Below are 13,403 nucleotides of genomic sequence, written 5' to 3' on the forward strand. Positions count from 1 at the left end.
CTAAAGTTAACAAATTTCAAGCAGAAAAAAAATACTATAGTTACATTATAAGAGTAGCGGATGCCATTTCCTGCTCCGTTGAAGCTGTTTCAGGGCACTGAGCCACACCGAAGCACAGAAAGTAACTCGCAAAACAAACAGGTGCATCATGGGTAACGTAGTGCAAAATGAGGGGAGGACATTTAACAACGGCTAAATGGCGCTGCAACAAAAATGGAGCAGCGTCAGATTTTAGCTTTTTCTTTGGTAAAAGACAACGAGACATTACTCCCGCAAGAGCCCAACTAGCTTGTTTGTTTTGATTATATTTACCCAGAATTCCTTGGGCACTCAATCGCGTCCTTTTGTAACTTCAGTCTGTTTGGCGTTCACAGAGCTATACATAAATATTATACAAGGAGGCCGAAGATGATCTTTGGTACAGGTTTATAGATATTTAGAACAGTGTTTCCCAACCCTGGTCCTCAAGGTACACTGCCCTGCATGTTTTAGGTATTTCCTTGCTTCAGTACAGCTGATTTCAATTGATGACTGATTAACAGGTTGAATCAGGCACATTAAAGCAGGGAAACCTCTAAAACATGTAGGACAGTGAGCCTTGAGGACCAGGGTTGGGAAACACTGATTTAGAATACAAACAGAAACAGTATTTACCAAAGTGAAACACTATCAAAATTAAACTACATGTATAGACAAACAATTTAGAGACAGGCAGGGAAGAACTCAAGAAAAAAAAGCAACTAAAATACAGAGATCTAATATCTAACAGCAATAAAAGACAAACAGCAAAGACTTGTAGATTAGCATTAAATAAAGCCCATTTTTAGTGACTATAGGTCTGAATAAATTGAAAACAAAAGACTGCAGATCAATGTTTGAACAGGAAGTGTTTAGGTTTACTTGTGTATGCGTGTCGGTGTGTGTGTGTGTGTTTTAGGATGCCCTGGGCACTGCTGTTAGGACTGAAGCCAGACGGTTTACAGTCTGAAATTTGATGAAGTCTGTTGTGTTTTATATGCACAATACATTATGAATGAGGCCCACCTTCTGCCAAAGGGAGGAAATATACAGGGAGGCGCTGGTTGGAGCGACAAAGACTCATTGATCTGAAGCATTATTCCAATTCTTTGATTTAAAGTTCTAAGATCGAACACAATTTAATTTCCGAGAATTAAATTTCCAAACCAACCGGACCACCTTTGTGTAAAAGTACAGCTGCGTCATAAACCTAATTAATGCTTGTATCACATTTGGCAGAAACAACTGCCAGAAAGGATTTGCGTAAAAACGATAGAGAGTCTTTCATGGTTTCTGGGAAGGAATCGAGCCCTGCCACAACTTCTGCGTCAAATTCCAGTCCGGACTTGAATTAGGTTGCTTCAAAAACCTTCCTTTTTGTTTGTTTTAAACCATTCAGAGGTTTACTTGTCGACTTCTGGTTATCTTCGGTGAGGCTGTTGATTCATTCTTGGAGTAATTTTAGGGTGTAGTCCAGTAGACTTGGCTTGATTGGGAACCGAAGCGGCAACATTCGTTACGTTTCCAGCTGCTGTGGTTCTCTTTCACACTGCAAACCCTTTGAAATACTTGTGGCGGCACTGCACCAAGAACCACTGAAGGAAACAACAGGAAATCCTCTGAAGAACACGCTGAGAACGCCTTCCTTCACTAAATGTAAACAAAAATGGAGACTTTAGTGGTAGTAGGATTTCTCTTCTGTCTTTCGCAGTAGACTAGCATGTTTGCTTTGGTTTACTTCACCCAAAATGCCCTGTGCTGTAGTCCACTTCCTGCTTTTGAAGCGTTCGCTGGTCTGCTTGGCGTTCACATAAGCATTCAAACAGAATTCACTTCAACTGAACCAAGACTGAGGTTTTTATGCAGACCAGTTGACTGTTTTTGGTCTGCATGAGAGTTCAACTATGTATTCAAACATTCCCAATTAAAACAGACTTTCTAGCCGAAACAACTTCAGTTTGATTTAAGAAGCTGCATTTATGGATATTGGCTTCCAAGATGAAACTCTAAAGCCTCAGACACATCCCCTGATTCTTTCCACTTGGTTTTCTCAATACCTGTGTTTTCATTACAAATGTACTCAAAACCTTGTCAATTTTTCGCTAATGTAAAATAAAAAACAATTTTGAAAATTTTCAACCTTTAAAAAAAATTTTCCCTAGTAAATGTTCAACTTGAAACTCAAAATTTTCAACATGTTTTAGAAAATTTCTGCAATTGATCAAATGTTTTTAGGTATTTTTTCTAGAAAATGTTCAACTTTTGAAACTCAGAAATTTTTCCTAGAAAACTTCTGATTGTTAAAAGAAATAAAATGTTTTGGCTGACATTTCCTCCTCTTTTCTGTCCTTCTAGCTAACAGTGCCAATACCTGCCGTATGGCACCGAATCTGATCAAACTTCAGCTCCGTAAAATCTCTGTAGACCTTAAATTGATCTGTAAACAGAAAAACAAACCACATATGTGCTGCAGTTGAAACATTTTTCTCCACAACCTTTGGCTGTTGCACAAACACACAGACAACATTAAAATGTTTATCTCATCTCTTATGGGAGCCATTTATGGCTCCTTCACTGTGACCTGAACTTATTTAGAGTTTAGCGTTGAAACACTTCATCTGAGCATCTTAAAGTCCGGCCTCGCTCCTCCCCGAGGTCTCTCGCTTCCTCCCATTCCCACAGACGTCTCCTTCAATGATACACTATTGATTTATTGCCCAGCGGATGACAGCGACGGAGCGAGGCGCGCCGAATGAGAGAAAACTGTGGAGCAGAGGCTGAAAATGAAAGATTTTATTAATGTCGCTGAAATATTTGCTGTTGTCCAGCTGTCATCGGCGAAGCTTGATCGACTGTTCAGACTCCACCTATAACATCACAAAGGTCTGATTTTATAGCTGTGGCAGAGACAAAAAGAGGAAATAAATGATGTTTGATATATATTAGGACAAACTGCACATTACACCGCAAAAACAGAATCTTTTTGGTCTAATTCCATACTGAAATAAGACAAAACTATCTTACAAATAAGAAATAGGAAGTTGTTTTAAGTTAATAATTCCTTAATATTGATGAAAAAAAGTACTAGTTCTATTATTTTATTCATAAGAAGACATTCTTCCTATGTTATTAGTGAAATCATCTGCCTTTTCATCAATATTAAGGTATTATTAACTTAAAACAATCACAAATGTCTTACTTGTTCAAGTATACAAATATATTTGTAGTAGAAACTAGACTTTGTGAAGATTTTGTGTTTTTGTAGTTTTTTTCTTTTAATGAAATGACATAAAAACATTTTTTTCACATTAAACTTTAAGACCAAATTGTATAATGACACACTGAGAAATATGTAAACCTTTCTAAGCTCCAAACATCATAATTGTCTGGAAAATGAATATTCCACAGTGATCAGAGTCTTTAAACCAAGAAAATGGGTCTCCTGTCAATCCTGAAATCTCAATATCATGTTGGTATCATTATGAACCCTATTTGGTTTACAGGAGCCTCCTCTAATCTAATCCCACCTGCAGTTCATGATTTTAGTTTCAGCAGGTGTACAAACATCTCATGAGTCAACTGGTCCAATCTCTGCAGTGGGTTTTAAAACATGAGTCCTATGGTGGAACATATCATCCAAAAATAGAATATTCAGATAACACACAATATTACAAAGTATTTTTGGTCTATTTTCTACTGCAAATATCTTTGTATACTTGAAATAATACAAGTAAACAACCCGACGTCACACAAGGGGCAAAAAACTCCTGGCTGACGATGACTAGCTTTGGTTTTAGCTGTTAAGTTGTCAATATAACAACTGTGTTAGCGTGGCTAATAGCAGCGGCAGCTAATCTACCACAGCGATCACTTAATAATCTCCAAATGAACATCAAGCCTGAAAACATAAAACTGTAACAGACTGAATGTTCTGTTCTTTGTGTGGGAAATGTTTACGTATTGAATCCTGATAAATATAGTGGAGCTGTGGCCAGTCAGTTGCTATGGAAACGGGTCTGTGTGTATGTAGGCGACTCAGAGAGCAAGAAAAAGGAAGAATAAGTGGTTTTGAATTGTCCTCCAACAGTTTTTCTGTGTTATTTCGCGCTCTGCTGCAGCACAGCACACTAAATAATACTTTCTTCTCTCATTCACAAAATTTCAGGATGCAAACAATAACATGCAACGTGTCTACAGAAGCTTGTATTAAGACAATAATTCATTAATATTGATGGAAATGTACTACCGTAGTTCCACTGGTGGATTATTCCACTTATAACATGACATTTTTCCAATTTTATAAGTGAAACAATCTGCCAGTGGAAATGGTTCTATTTCATTAAAATTAAAGTATTATTGACTTAAAAGAAGCTCCTACATTTTGCTACTTGTAAGAGTTTTGTCATATTTAACGCGTATTAAGGGAAACTACCAAAGTGCTTGGGAAGATTTTGTCTTTTTGTAGTGTTGTTCACCAATTTAGTTTTATTTTTAAAAATAAATTTCATCACATATTTATCTTTTCCTTAGGCTCTCCAGATATTCATGCTGAAACATTTCAGCGTCTGCTAGTTCAGCAGCAGCATAACGGCGGATCCTGTGCCTGTTCCTCCAACACAAACACAGAAGAACAACCTCCCTCGACACGCCAAACAGCTCATCTGTCTCAGGGAGTCCAACACAAAATTAGGGCCACTCTCTGCTCTCTGTTTCCAAGGCAACCGCTATGGCGGCCGGCGGCGTGGCCGCATTATTTACCTCTGCCAGCGGCTGTATAATCCTCGTCACCTGCCTGCTGCGTCGCAAACCATACCTTTGGAGAAGAACGTCCAACCCCCACGAGCAACAGGACCCCCAACACACACACACATTTATAAACGTGATGTAAATTTGTCATGCTGTCTCACACAGATGAGAAAACCTGCAGGGGAGAGAGCAGCAAAAATCCACCCTGCTACACACTATTGAGATAAACTCAGTATGTTTGCCACCGTGTAGATCTAATTTGTAAAAAAAAGATCAATAAAAATCTATGCTATATGACAGTGAATTAGAGCCATTGTAGTTGGAAAAAAAGGAGAAATAAATTTCTGTATTTTGCAGAAGAAAACTAGGACATTTCTGAGCTCCAAAAGTTGAAAATTTATAGGAGAAAAATAAAAATATGAGATTAATATCAGAAAATTTCTGGAGAAAAACAGAGTTTTCTGAGATCCGCAAGTCAAAAATTTCCAAGAGAAATTTTGATATTAACCTAAAAAATTCAAAGATTTTTCTAGAAAATTTCTGAGTTTCAGAAGTTTAAAATTTGCAAGAAAACCTGAGAAATTTTGAGATTACTCTAGGAAATGTTCTAGAGAGATTTAGAAGAATTTTGTCTTGAAAATTTCAGCATTTCTAAGTACAAACGTTACTAAGTATAGACGTTTACAAATTTCCGTCTTTTTCTATAAAATTTCTGTAAATTTAAAATGTCTTTCTTGTAAACTTTTGACATTTCTAGTTCAGAAATGTTCCGGTTTTTTCTAGAAAATTCCTCAGATTAACCTCAAAATTTCAGATTATTTTTTTTCTTGTAAATTTTTGACTTTTATAACTCAGAAAAGTCAACATACTTTCAATAAAATTTTGGAGATTAATCTCTCAACTTCTGAGGGTTTTATTTACTCCTCTTTCCTATCTACAGTGGCCTTAAAGTGGTGTTGCAATACTAACAGGAAATGTTTAATGTGAAGAACATATTTATAATAAAGAGTGTAAAACACCTTTAAGCTGCATGCTGGCTGTCACAAAAACAAAATCCACACACAAAACGCCTGAGCCCCCTGTGTTCGCCCCATCAGTCAGATCCATAATTGGCCGTCCATTATGCCAGAGTTCATTTGCATGGTTCCGGCTGAAGTGTTTACCAGATGTCTGTGGGTGTCGCTTACATGATTAGGCAGCAGTCCTGCTAATTTACTGGGCTGATCCTCTGGGTGCTTGTCCATCACTGGTGGAAATCAGGAAAAAAGCTACAAAAACTGCTGTTTGGTGGAGGAAAACTTGATGTTTTATAATAACGATGGTCCTCTGACTAAGCTAGATTTGGCACCTTGTTGTTTCTGTAAACTGATGGCATCAAAAACAAGATCAAAGTCTTTATACTGAAGACGGTTCAGGAGGATTAAGGAAGCCTGAACAGCAAAATCTGCATTTTCTGTTCAGTTTGATGATAAATTGTGCCCCACAGAGCCAGTATGAGGGGTGGGCATTTATTGGATCCTTTATCATTTATCATTTATCATTTATCGTGAAATTTTTTTTGTCACAATAAGAATTTTGACTTATTGTCGTCTCGATAAATTTCATATACAAACAGTAAAAAAGAAACAACAACAATTTCCGGAAAAGTTTTTATTGTTTGTTCCATCGTATCATTAAATTTGAAAGTATTTAAATGTAACTACATTTAAATATCTATCTATATATATATATATCTATCTATCTATATATATATATATATATATATATATATATATATATGTAAAAAGAAAGAGAGAATTTATTTAAGTATATATTTAGGAAGTTACAACCTAACTAGTCATATTTACTCAATTACATTTACAACAATTTTATGTTTTAAAATTGCCAGAATGGAGCAAAAAAAAAACCAACAGCATGTTGTTGTTTACATCCAGAAATTTTGCACATGAACATTTTGCCTGTTTTTTATTTTTAATACTTTTAGTTTTTACTGCTTCCGGAAAACAGCCGAAGTGCTTAAAGTTACTATTTTCTCACGTCTTGAAAATTACCTGTTGGCAGAAACTTCTGGAATGTACAAATGACCAGGGCTGAGCCGTTACCTAGCAACCCCAGAAAAACCCAGCCGTAACCTGGCAACGCAGTCAGAGCTCCAGCATGTTGGTCAGTTGGGTTTACTGAGATGAGGGTCATAACATTTACTCAATTGCATTTACTTGAGTAACTTTTTGGAAAAAAATACTTTTAGGAGTATTTCTTCTACGCTGTACTTTTTACTTTTACTTCAGTGTCTTTATTATAAAGTATCTCTACTCTTCTTGAGTAAAATTTCTGGATTTTCTACCCACTGAATGAAAAACATGTTTTAACCAAAGATTCAAACACACCTGCAGTTTTTGTTAAAGTTTCATGAGTTTTTTATTGAAAGAAACTGATTAAAATTTTTTTTCTTTTGCCCGATTGTTATTTTTTGTTACTTACATGAATTATTATCATTTTGGTGCTTAAAATTTCCACTTAACTTTATACTTTAGTCCATCTGATAATGTAAATTTTTAAATATTAAATGATTGATAATTTGATTAGTTACTCTGTACTTGAGTAGACTTTTTACCAAAAACCTTTTTTCTCTTGAATAATTACTTGGACAGCTACTTACTTTTACTTGAGTAGGAATATGTTTAAGTAGTGATACTTTTACAATTTTTGGGTATCTCTGTGAAAATCACACTTAATTAAGTGTAAAAATCCCACTTATTTTTAAGGAGCCAATTGAAAATGGGAAACTTTTTCAAGAGGAGTATTTGTGTTTGTGGCTCCATGATTTCCGTTTCATGCATTCACCCAAAAATGTGTAATAAACAGTTTTGTTTAAAACATTTTATCATTATCACAATACCACCATGAAATTTATTGATAAGATTCTAAGCCCATATCGCCCATCTTTGCTGCTACGTTCTCCAAACATGGAGCTCGATTCCAGGCATCACGTTCGAACTCGGCTGAAAAACTGTAATAAATGATTGACTGCACAAGATTTCCATTTTGTAAACAAGAGGCGTTTCGCTCCGTCATCCAGAGAAGAGACGTTTCCATTAGAGCGCCGGTGATGGACGCCCGCACACAGAATCAGCTCATACATGTTTCCAATCATTTGTTGTGACACTTGGGTATAAACACAGGCGAAGGCACACAAGCACCTGCTGAAACATACAGAGTATGAACTCTGCAAAGTGACACATGCTCATTTGCAGCTGACTCCCGCCTGTCACAACATTACGTTTAATGGACGTCTGGCAGGGAGCTTCCCCACTTCATCCAGAAATTTCTGCAGAATAAGAGCGTCACCGACTATCCAGACAACATCCAAATAACACGCTGGGTGTCGTGCCGATCTGAAATAGCAATCAGCAGATGTAAATGTCATCGGGTTTTCAGCTTGAGGGTATTTTAATAGGAACATTTTGATCCTGGGATTTAAATCCAATATAGGTGGCTTATCCGGTCCCTGTATGTGCTCCAGGAGAACGGCGAGGAAGTGGTTTCAAATGCCACAAAAATGTCACAGATAATATAAAAGTACACATTTCTTACAGGGTATGACTAACGGACATACTTTTAGTTGCATTTTCACTGTAAATGGGGGAAAAAAGGCTTTGAGGAATTACAGTCGTTTGGTTTTGAACTCATCCACGTCTAATAAACTCACTCAAATTCTGTTAAAGTGGGAAAAGTTTATATAAGACATTACAAGTACTATTTTTGTTCTGTTATGTAAATTCAACATAATTATTTAAATATAAATATATACATATATATGTATTTTTAGCCAAAGTTTGAGACGCTTGCTTGCTTTGAAAACAAAGATCAGACATTCATGGACTTTCCTTAGCGACTAGCATGCTAATGCTAGCACACGGACGCTAGAGAAAAATGTGTCGTAAATTGTAAACTTCAGGTTTAGATTACATGAGATACCAATAACACAAACTAACGTAACAATCCTCCAGGTTAGGAGGTTTGAGTCGCTCTCTGGCCTTGAGCCTCACCAGCAGCAGCAGCAGCGTTCGCAGCCCATCCTGCTCTCTGCGGTTTATTAGTAAACCGTGCAGCAGGACGGCTGGATTAGAATTCACTTCCACATTCGTGAAGCACAGGGAGGTTGGGCAGCATGTTATTCAACTCGCCCCAGTCGCTGGCAGTGACCTGCATCGGCCCTCTGAATTAATAAACCGTGACTTGGCTACAGTGACCCATAAATTACTCCTGTTGTTGAAGATTATCGGCTCCTTTGAAATGCACTTCTTTGAAGGCGGTGGTTAGAGGGCAGCGGTGTGACCCGAAAGTTCAAACCCTGCAACCACAAACATGTCCGTCAAAAGTCTCCAAAACACTAAACCTGCATTCTTACTCACTGCTGGGAAGTTTTCCTGCCTCAAGGGCAAACTGTGGAGAAAACTGAACATGCTGAGGAAATAAACAACTGGATGTTAAATTAAAATGCACTGCGTCGTTGTGGATGTGCTGATCTCTGACTGAAATCTTAATGTGAGTTTTCATTAGTCTGTGGAAGTAAAATAATGCCTTTCATAAAACACAAAAGCCCCAGAGATTTAACTGATCCAGATGGTGGCGAGATGCACTGTTCAAGAATATAATTAAGTGTTTCATGAGGATAATCAGCATGACAATAAAGTCTGAATGTCAATTCCAGGAAACTAAAAGCTCCTGCACAAACCGATAATAGCGTCAAAATTAGGTTTTTATATTTAATGTCAGTATATTAAGAGCAACATGCATTGAAACTCTGGTTGATTTTATAAATTCATGAGGTTAGTGGCCATTTTGCTGGTCTGAAATGAAATCAGAGTAATACCACCATCAGTTTGGAGACGAGATGCTGAGGGAGGAGAACTCATTTTCTTCACTATTTTCCAGCTTCAAAGGTAAAACTAAATTACTCTTCAAGTGGAGCATCTCCTATTTGTTTCAGTGGTAAAACAAAAATATTATTTACACAATTATATTTTAGTAATTCAACCGAGACTGCAGGTTTCTGCAAAATGGAGCAGAGAAATTATCACAGTTTATCAGGATGTTGATTATCTTTATTGTTACTTTCGATTGTTTTGTCATTTAGTCAGAAATGCATATTAATGTGTCAAAAATGTAACAGCAGGGAAGGTGCCAAGTTGTAAATAAATGTTCGCTGTGAAAGCAAAGCTTGCAGAATAAAATGAAATTTTTTTCCAAGCAACTCTCTGCAACAAACTATTCATCATGTTGGCATCTGAGTTTATTGCAAACGAGGCTCTAAAATATAAACTAAAAGTTTTTTAAAAGATTTGATGAAAGTGAAAATATAATATTGGCAAGAAAATTAGAGGTGACTTAAAAAAAATCCACAAGTAATTGTAACAATAGACTTTAAGAAACATTAACTTAATGTACATTCTGTTTAGTTTTTATAAATTTAGATCAAATATTGTCACACAGACATTGTGTTTATATGTTTGTTGCCAAAAAATATCAAATTTTGAGATTAGTCTCTGAAACGTTCTAGAAAATAAAAACAAGAAACTTTACATTATTCTCCAAAATCATCTAGAAAACACAAGCATATTTCTGACAAGTTGAGATTAATCTAAAAGAAAAACTCTAGAAAAAAACTTGAATGAAAGTTTGAAACTTTTCAAATTTTGGAAATTTCTCAAAATAAGTTGACGTGAAATTAAGAAATTTCCTGTATATATATATATATATATATATATATATATATATATATATATATATATATATATTTTAAATTCTCTGATTAATCTCAAATTTTCAACTTTTGGAGCTCGGAACTTTTCTAGTTTTTCTCCAGAAAATTTCTGAGATTAATGTCAAAATTTCAGATTTTTTTCTAGCCAATCTTTGACTTTTGAAGCTCAGAAATTTCCTAATTTTTTCCAGAAAATTTCAAAGTTTTTTAGTGGAAATTCCCCCCCACTGTGGTTGTAATACGCTGGAAAATTACAAAACATTTAGGACAACATGTTCAACTGATTGCGGCTCCTTTAGCACAATACTAATACTATGTTTGTAGTTCTGCTTTACAAAAACAATCAACTGGAAGCGCAAAACGATTTTCTGCTGCTGTAAACTTAATGACTCCTTGCTAGCACAAACTGCCAGTGAGCTCAGACTTTCACAAACATCCAGAGTTTAAAGGCTGTCAGTCTAGATTTGACTCAATAGCAGCGACGCGCTCTTAAACGCACCAATAATCCAAACAAGCCGCTGTGTTTTCACGCCGTCAACAGTTCACGGCAGCAAACGTTTCAGCTGTAATCCTTTTACACGCCGTATAATCCCACCCACCCTCACAGCGGAGCCGTGTCACTCAGACTTCAACTTGGACATCTGTTAGCAATCTGCACAGAGAGCGACGGCCGCAGACACTTGATGGAGGAGTCCTCGACTCGACAGGAGGAGAAGCTCCGGCAGACAGCGAAGTAAACAGGGCGCCGAGATGACGGACTGCCAGCAAACCTGGCCTCCCACCTGCGAGCCTTCAGGCCCCCCCACAGGGCGCGAGCTGCTGTGTGCTCATGCCAGGAGATGATAGCAGGCGGCGAGCAGACGGAGGGTGAGGGTGTGTGTGTGTGTGTGTGTGTGTGTGTGTGTGTGTGTGTGTGTGTGTCTGAGAGGCTAAGATGAAGCTAAAGGACGTCCAGAGATACAGAATCCCTGAGAATGATGCTAACAAGGACAATGGATGAACACGAGCGGCTGGGATGAATCTGATTCTCTTATATATGTGACCCACAACCTGAAGAGGTAGAACCACTGAAGAAGAAAATTAAATGTAATTTTTTTTTCTTCTCAAAATTTTGACTTTTCTTTCAGAATTCTGGGAAAAAGACAAAATTTTTAAGTTGAAATCCGAATTTTGAGGAAACAAGTCAAAATTGAGGAAAAATTCAGAATTCTGGAAAAAAATTGGACAGAATTTAATTTATTTTATTTTTTTTACTTTGTCAGAATTCTCAACTTTGACTTTTTTATTTAAAGTTTGGAATTGAATTTCAAAATCTCTAACATTTTCTCAGAAAAGACAGAAAAACTGCTCATTTTTCTTCTGACTAGTCAGAAATGTGACTCAGACTATTTTAGTCAGAATTTTAAAAAAGAAAAAAAAATCAAAAATCTGAGAAAATAAATTTTAGATTAAATCTGAATTTTGAAATTAAAATCAGAACACTAAGGAAAAAAGTTAGAATTTTGAAATTAAAGTAATCTGAAACCAAAGACAAAATGTTGAGATTTAGTCAGAATTTTGATAGAAAAGTCAGAATTTTCAAAACGAAAGTCGAAATTTTGAGAAACTTTTGTCTCCCTCAATTATACCAGAAATAATTGTACCTGAAAGATATTAATGGTGACCTATTATGCTCCCTTTCACTGCCTTGGATACTTTTATGAACGATAAAATACAATTCATAAAATTGTTTTGCACAAATCTCACTTTCCTACATAGTGAGATTTTACTCTGCTCAGTTCTATTTTGAGCTGTTTTAAGGCGTCTTGTCACTTTAAATCCAAATAAGCTGCAGCTGCCACCCGCCCAACGCAACGTTTACACTCACATGTGAAAATGGCTGCAAACAGATGCACAATTATACATCTTTGAAAATCAGAAGTGGAGCCTCCTGTGCAACCAACAGGAAAGCAGTGAGAGGTTTCTGGACAGCAAAACACTTATCGTTCTAGCAGCCATGGTAGAGTGCATACAGCGGTAAAACCAGCGGACCAAACGTGCTGGAATTCAGATTGGGTTGCTAGGCAATGGGTGGAACTCCACTGGGGTTGCTAGGTAACGCGCTGGGGTCATTTTCCAGACCTAAATTATTGCATTAAATTATTGCCTAAAAATGACAGGGTGTTTTTTTAAGTGCTTGTAATGTTTTTAGAGATACAAATGAAAGAGCAAAAATGTAAATTTTGTGTATTAGTCCCTGTTTAGGAAATGAGAAGCTACTCACTGGATGAGTTGGAGTTTGTTGGGGTTGTGCGGTAACATCCAGCAGGAAGCTCATACATATTTTATCAGTTAAACTGTGGAAAAAGAGACCACGTCTAAAGTCAGGCATAAATCCAGCAAGAGCATTTTGAAGATTGCTTGATGAGATTGATAAATATGTGTGAAAAGCACAAACCCACCTGATGTAGCCAAATGTCTAAATAAGCAGCCCTACTTGATGATGTATGCAGATTTAATCACGCCTCTCTTCAGATCCATCAGCTCCATCTCCAAACCCTACAACATAAATTCAGTTTTCATTTCAAACCAAACTCTAATCTTCCTCCAATCCCCCTCGCAGAGGCTTCCTAAAGCACACAGATAACGAAGGTAAACACATTTTCAGCACATATGCATGCCTTCAGGTGTGCTGATAACGTGCAAGGATGCACACACCTACACATGCAACTCACCCTGAAGGGAAGAGAAAAAATCTAAGATCTACACCGGCTGGGAGACAAAATGGGAAATATCCTGATGATTGAAGCTGTTGATATGCTGTAGCAAACATTCTGGGTTTGAAGAATTACAGAGTGTTTATGATTGATCGCATGTTTTAAGCAGAAAGAAA

General features: G+C 36.8%; 1 protein-coding gene across 2 annotated transcripts in view; it reads right to left on the minus strand.

Annotated features, from left to right (window-relative positions):
- Nucleotides 1-13,403, minus strand: part of LOC122841291 (neuropilin-1a-like) — a 130,388-nt gene that overhangs the window by 101,881 nt on the left and 15,104 nt on the right. The window contains exons 2-3 of one of the 2 annotated variants that reach the window (XM_044134488.1): nucleotides 12,973-13,069; nucleotides 12,795-12,867 (exon numbers count right to left, since the gene is read on the minus strand). In XM_044134488.1, the coding sequence (XP_043990423.1) occupies nucleotides 12,795-12,852 (58 nt within the window). In that variant the 5' untranslated portion in view covers nucleotides 12,853-12,867; nucleotides 12,973-13,069. Of the gene's footprint in view, nucleotides 1-44; nucleotides 64-12,794; nucleotides 12,868-12,972; nucleotides 13,070-13,403 lie in introns of those variants that run through there. The other variant, XM_044134489.1, reaches the window with a different exon arrangement.

The sequence above is a fragment of the Gambusia affinis genome, linkage group LG12, assembly GCF_019740435.1.
Source record: "Gambusia affinis linkage group LG12, SWU_Gaff_1.0, whole genome shotgun sequence".
Taxonomy (NCBI): Eukaryota; Metazoa; Chordata; class Actinopteri; order Cyprinodontiformes; family Poeciliidae; genus Gambusia; species Gambusia affinis.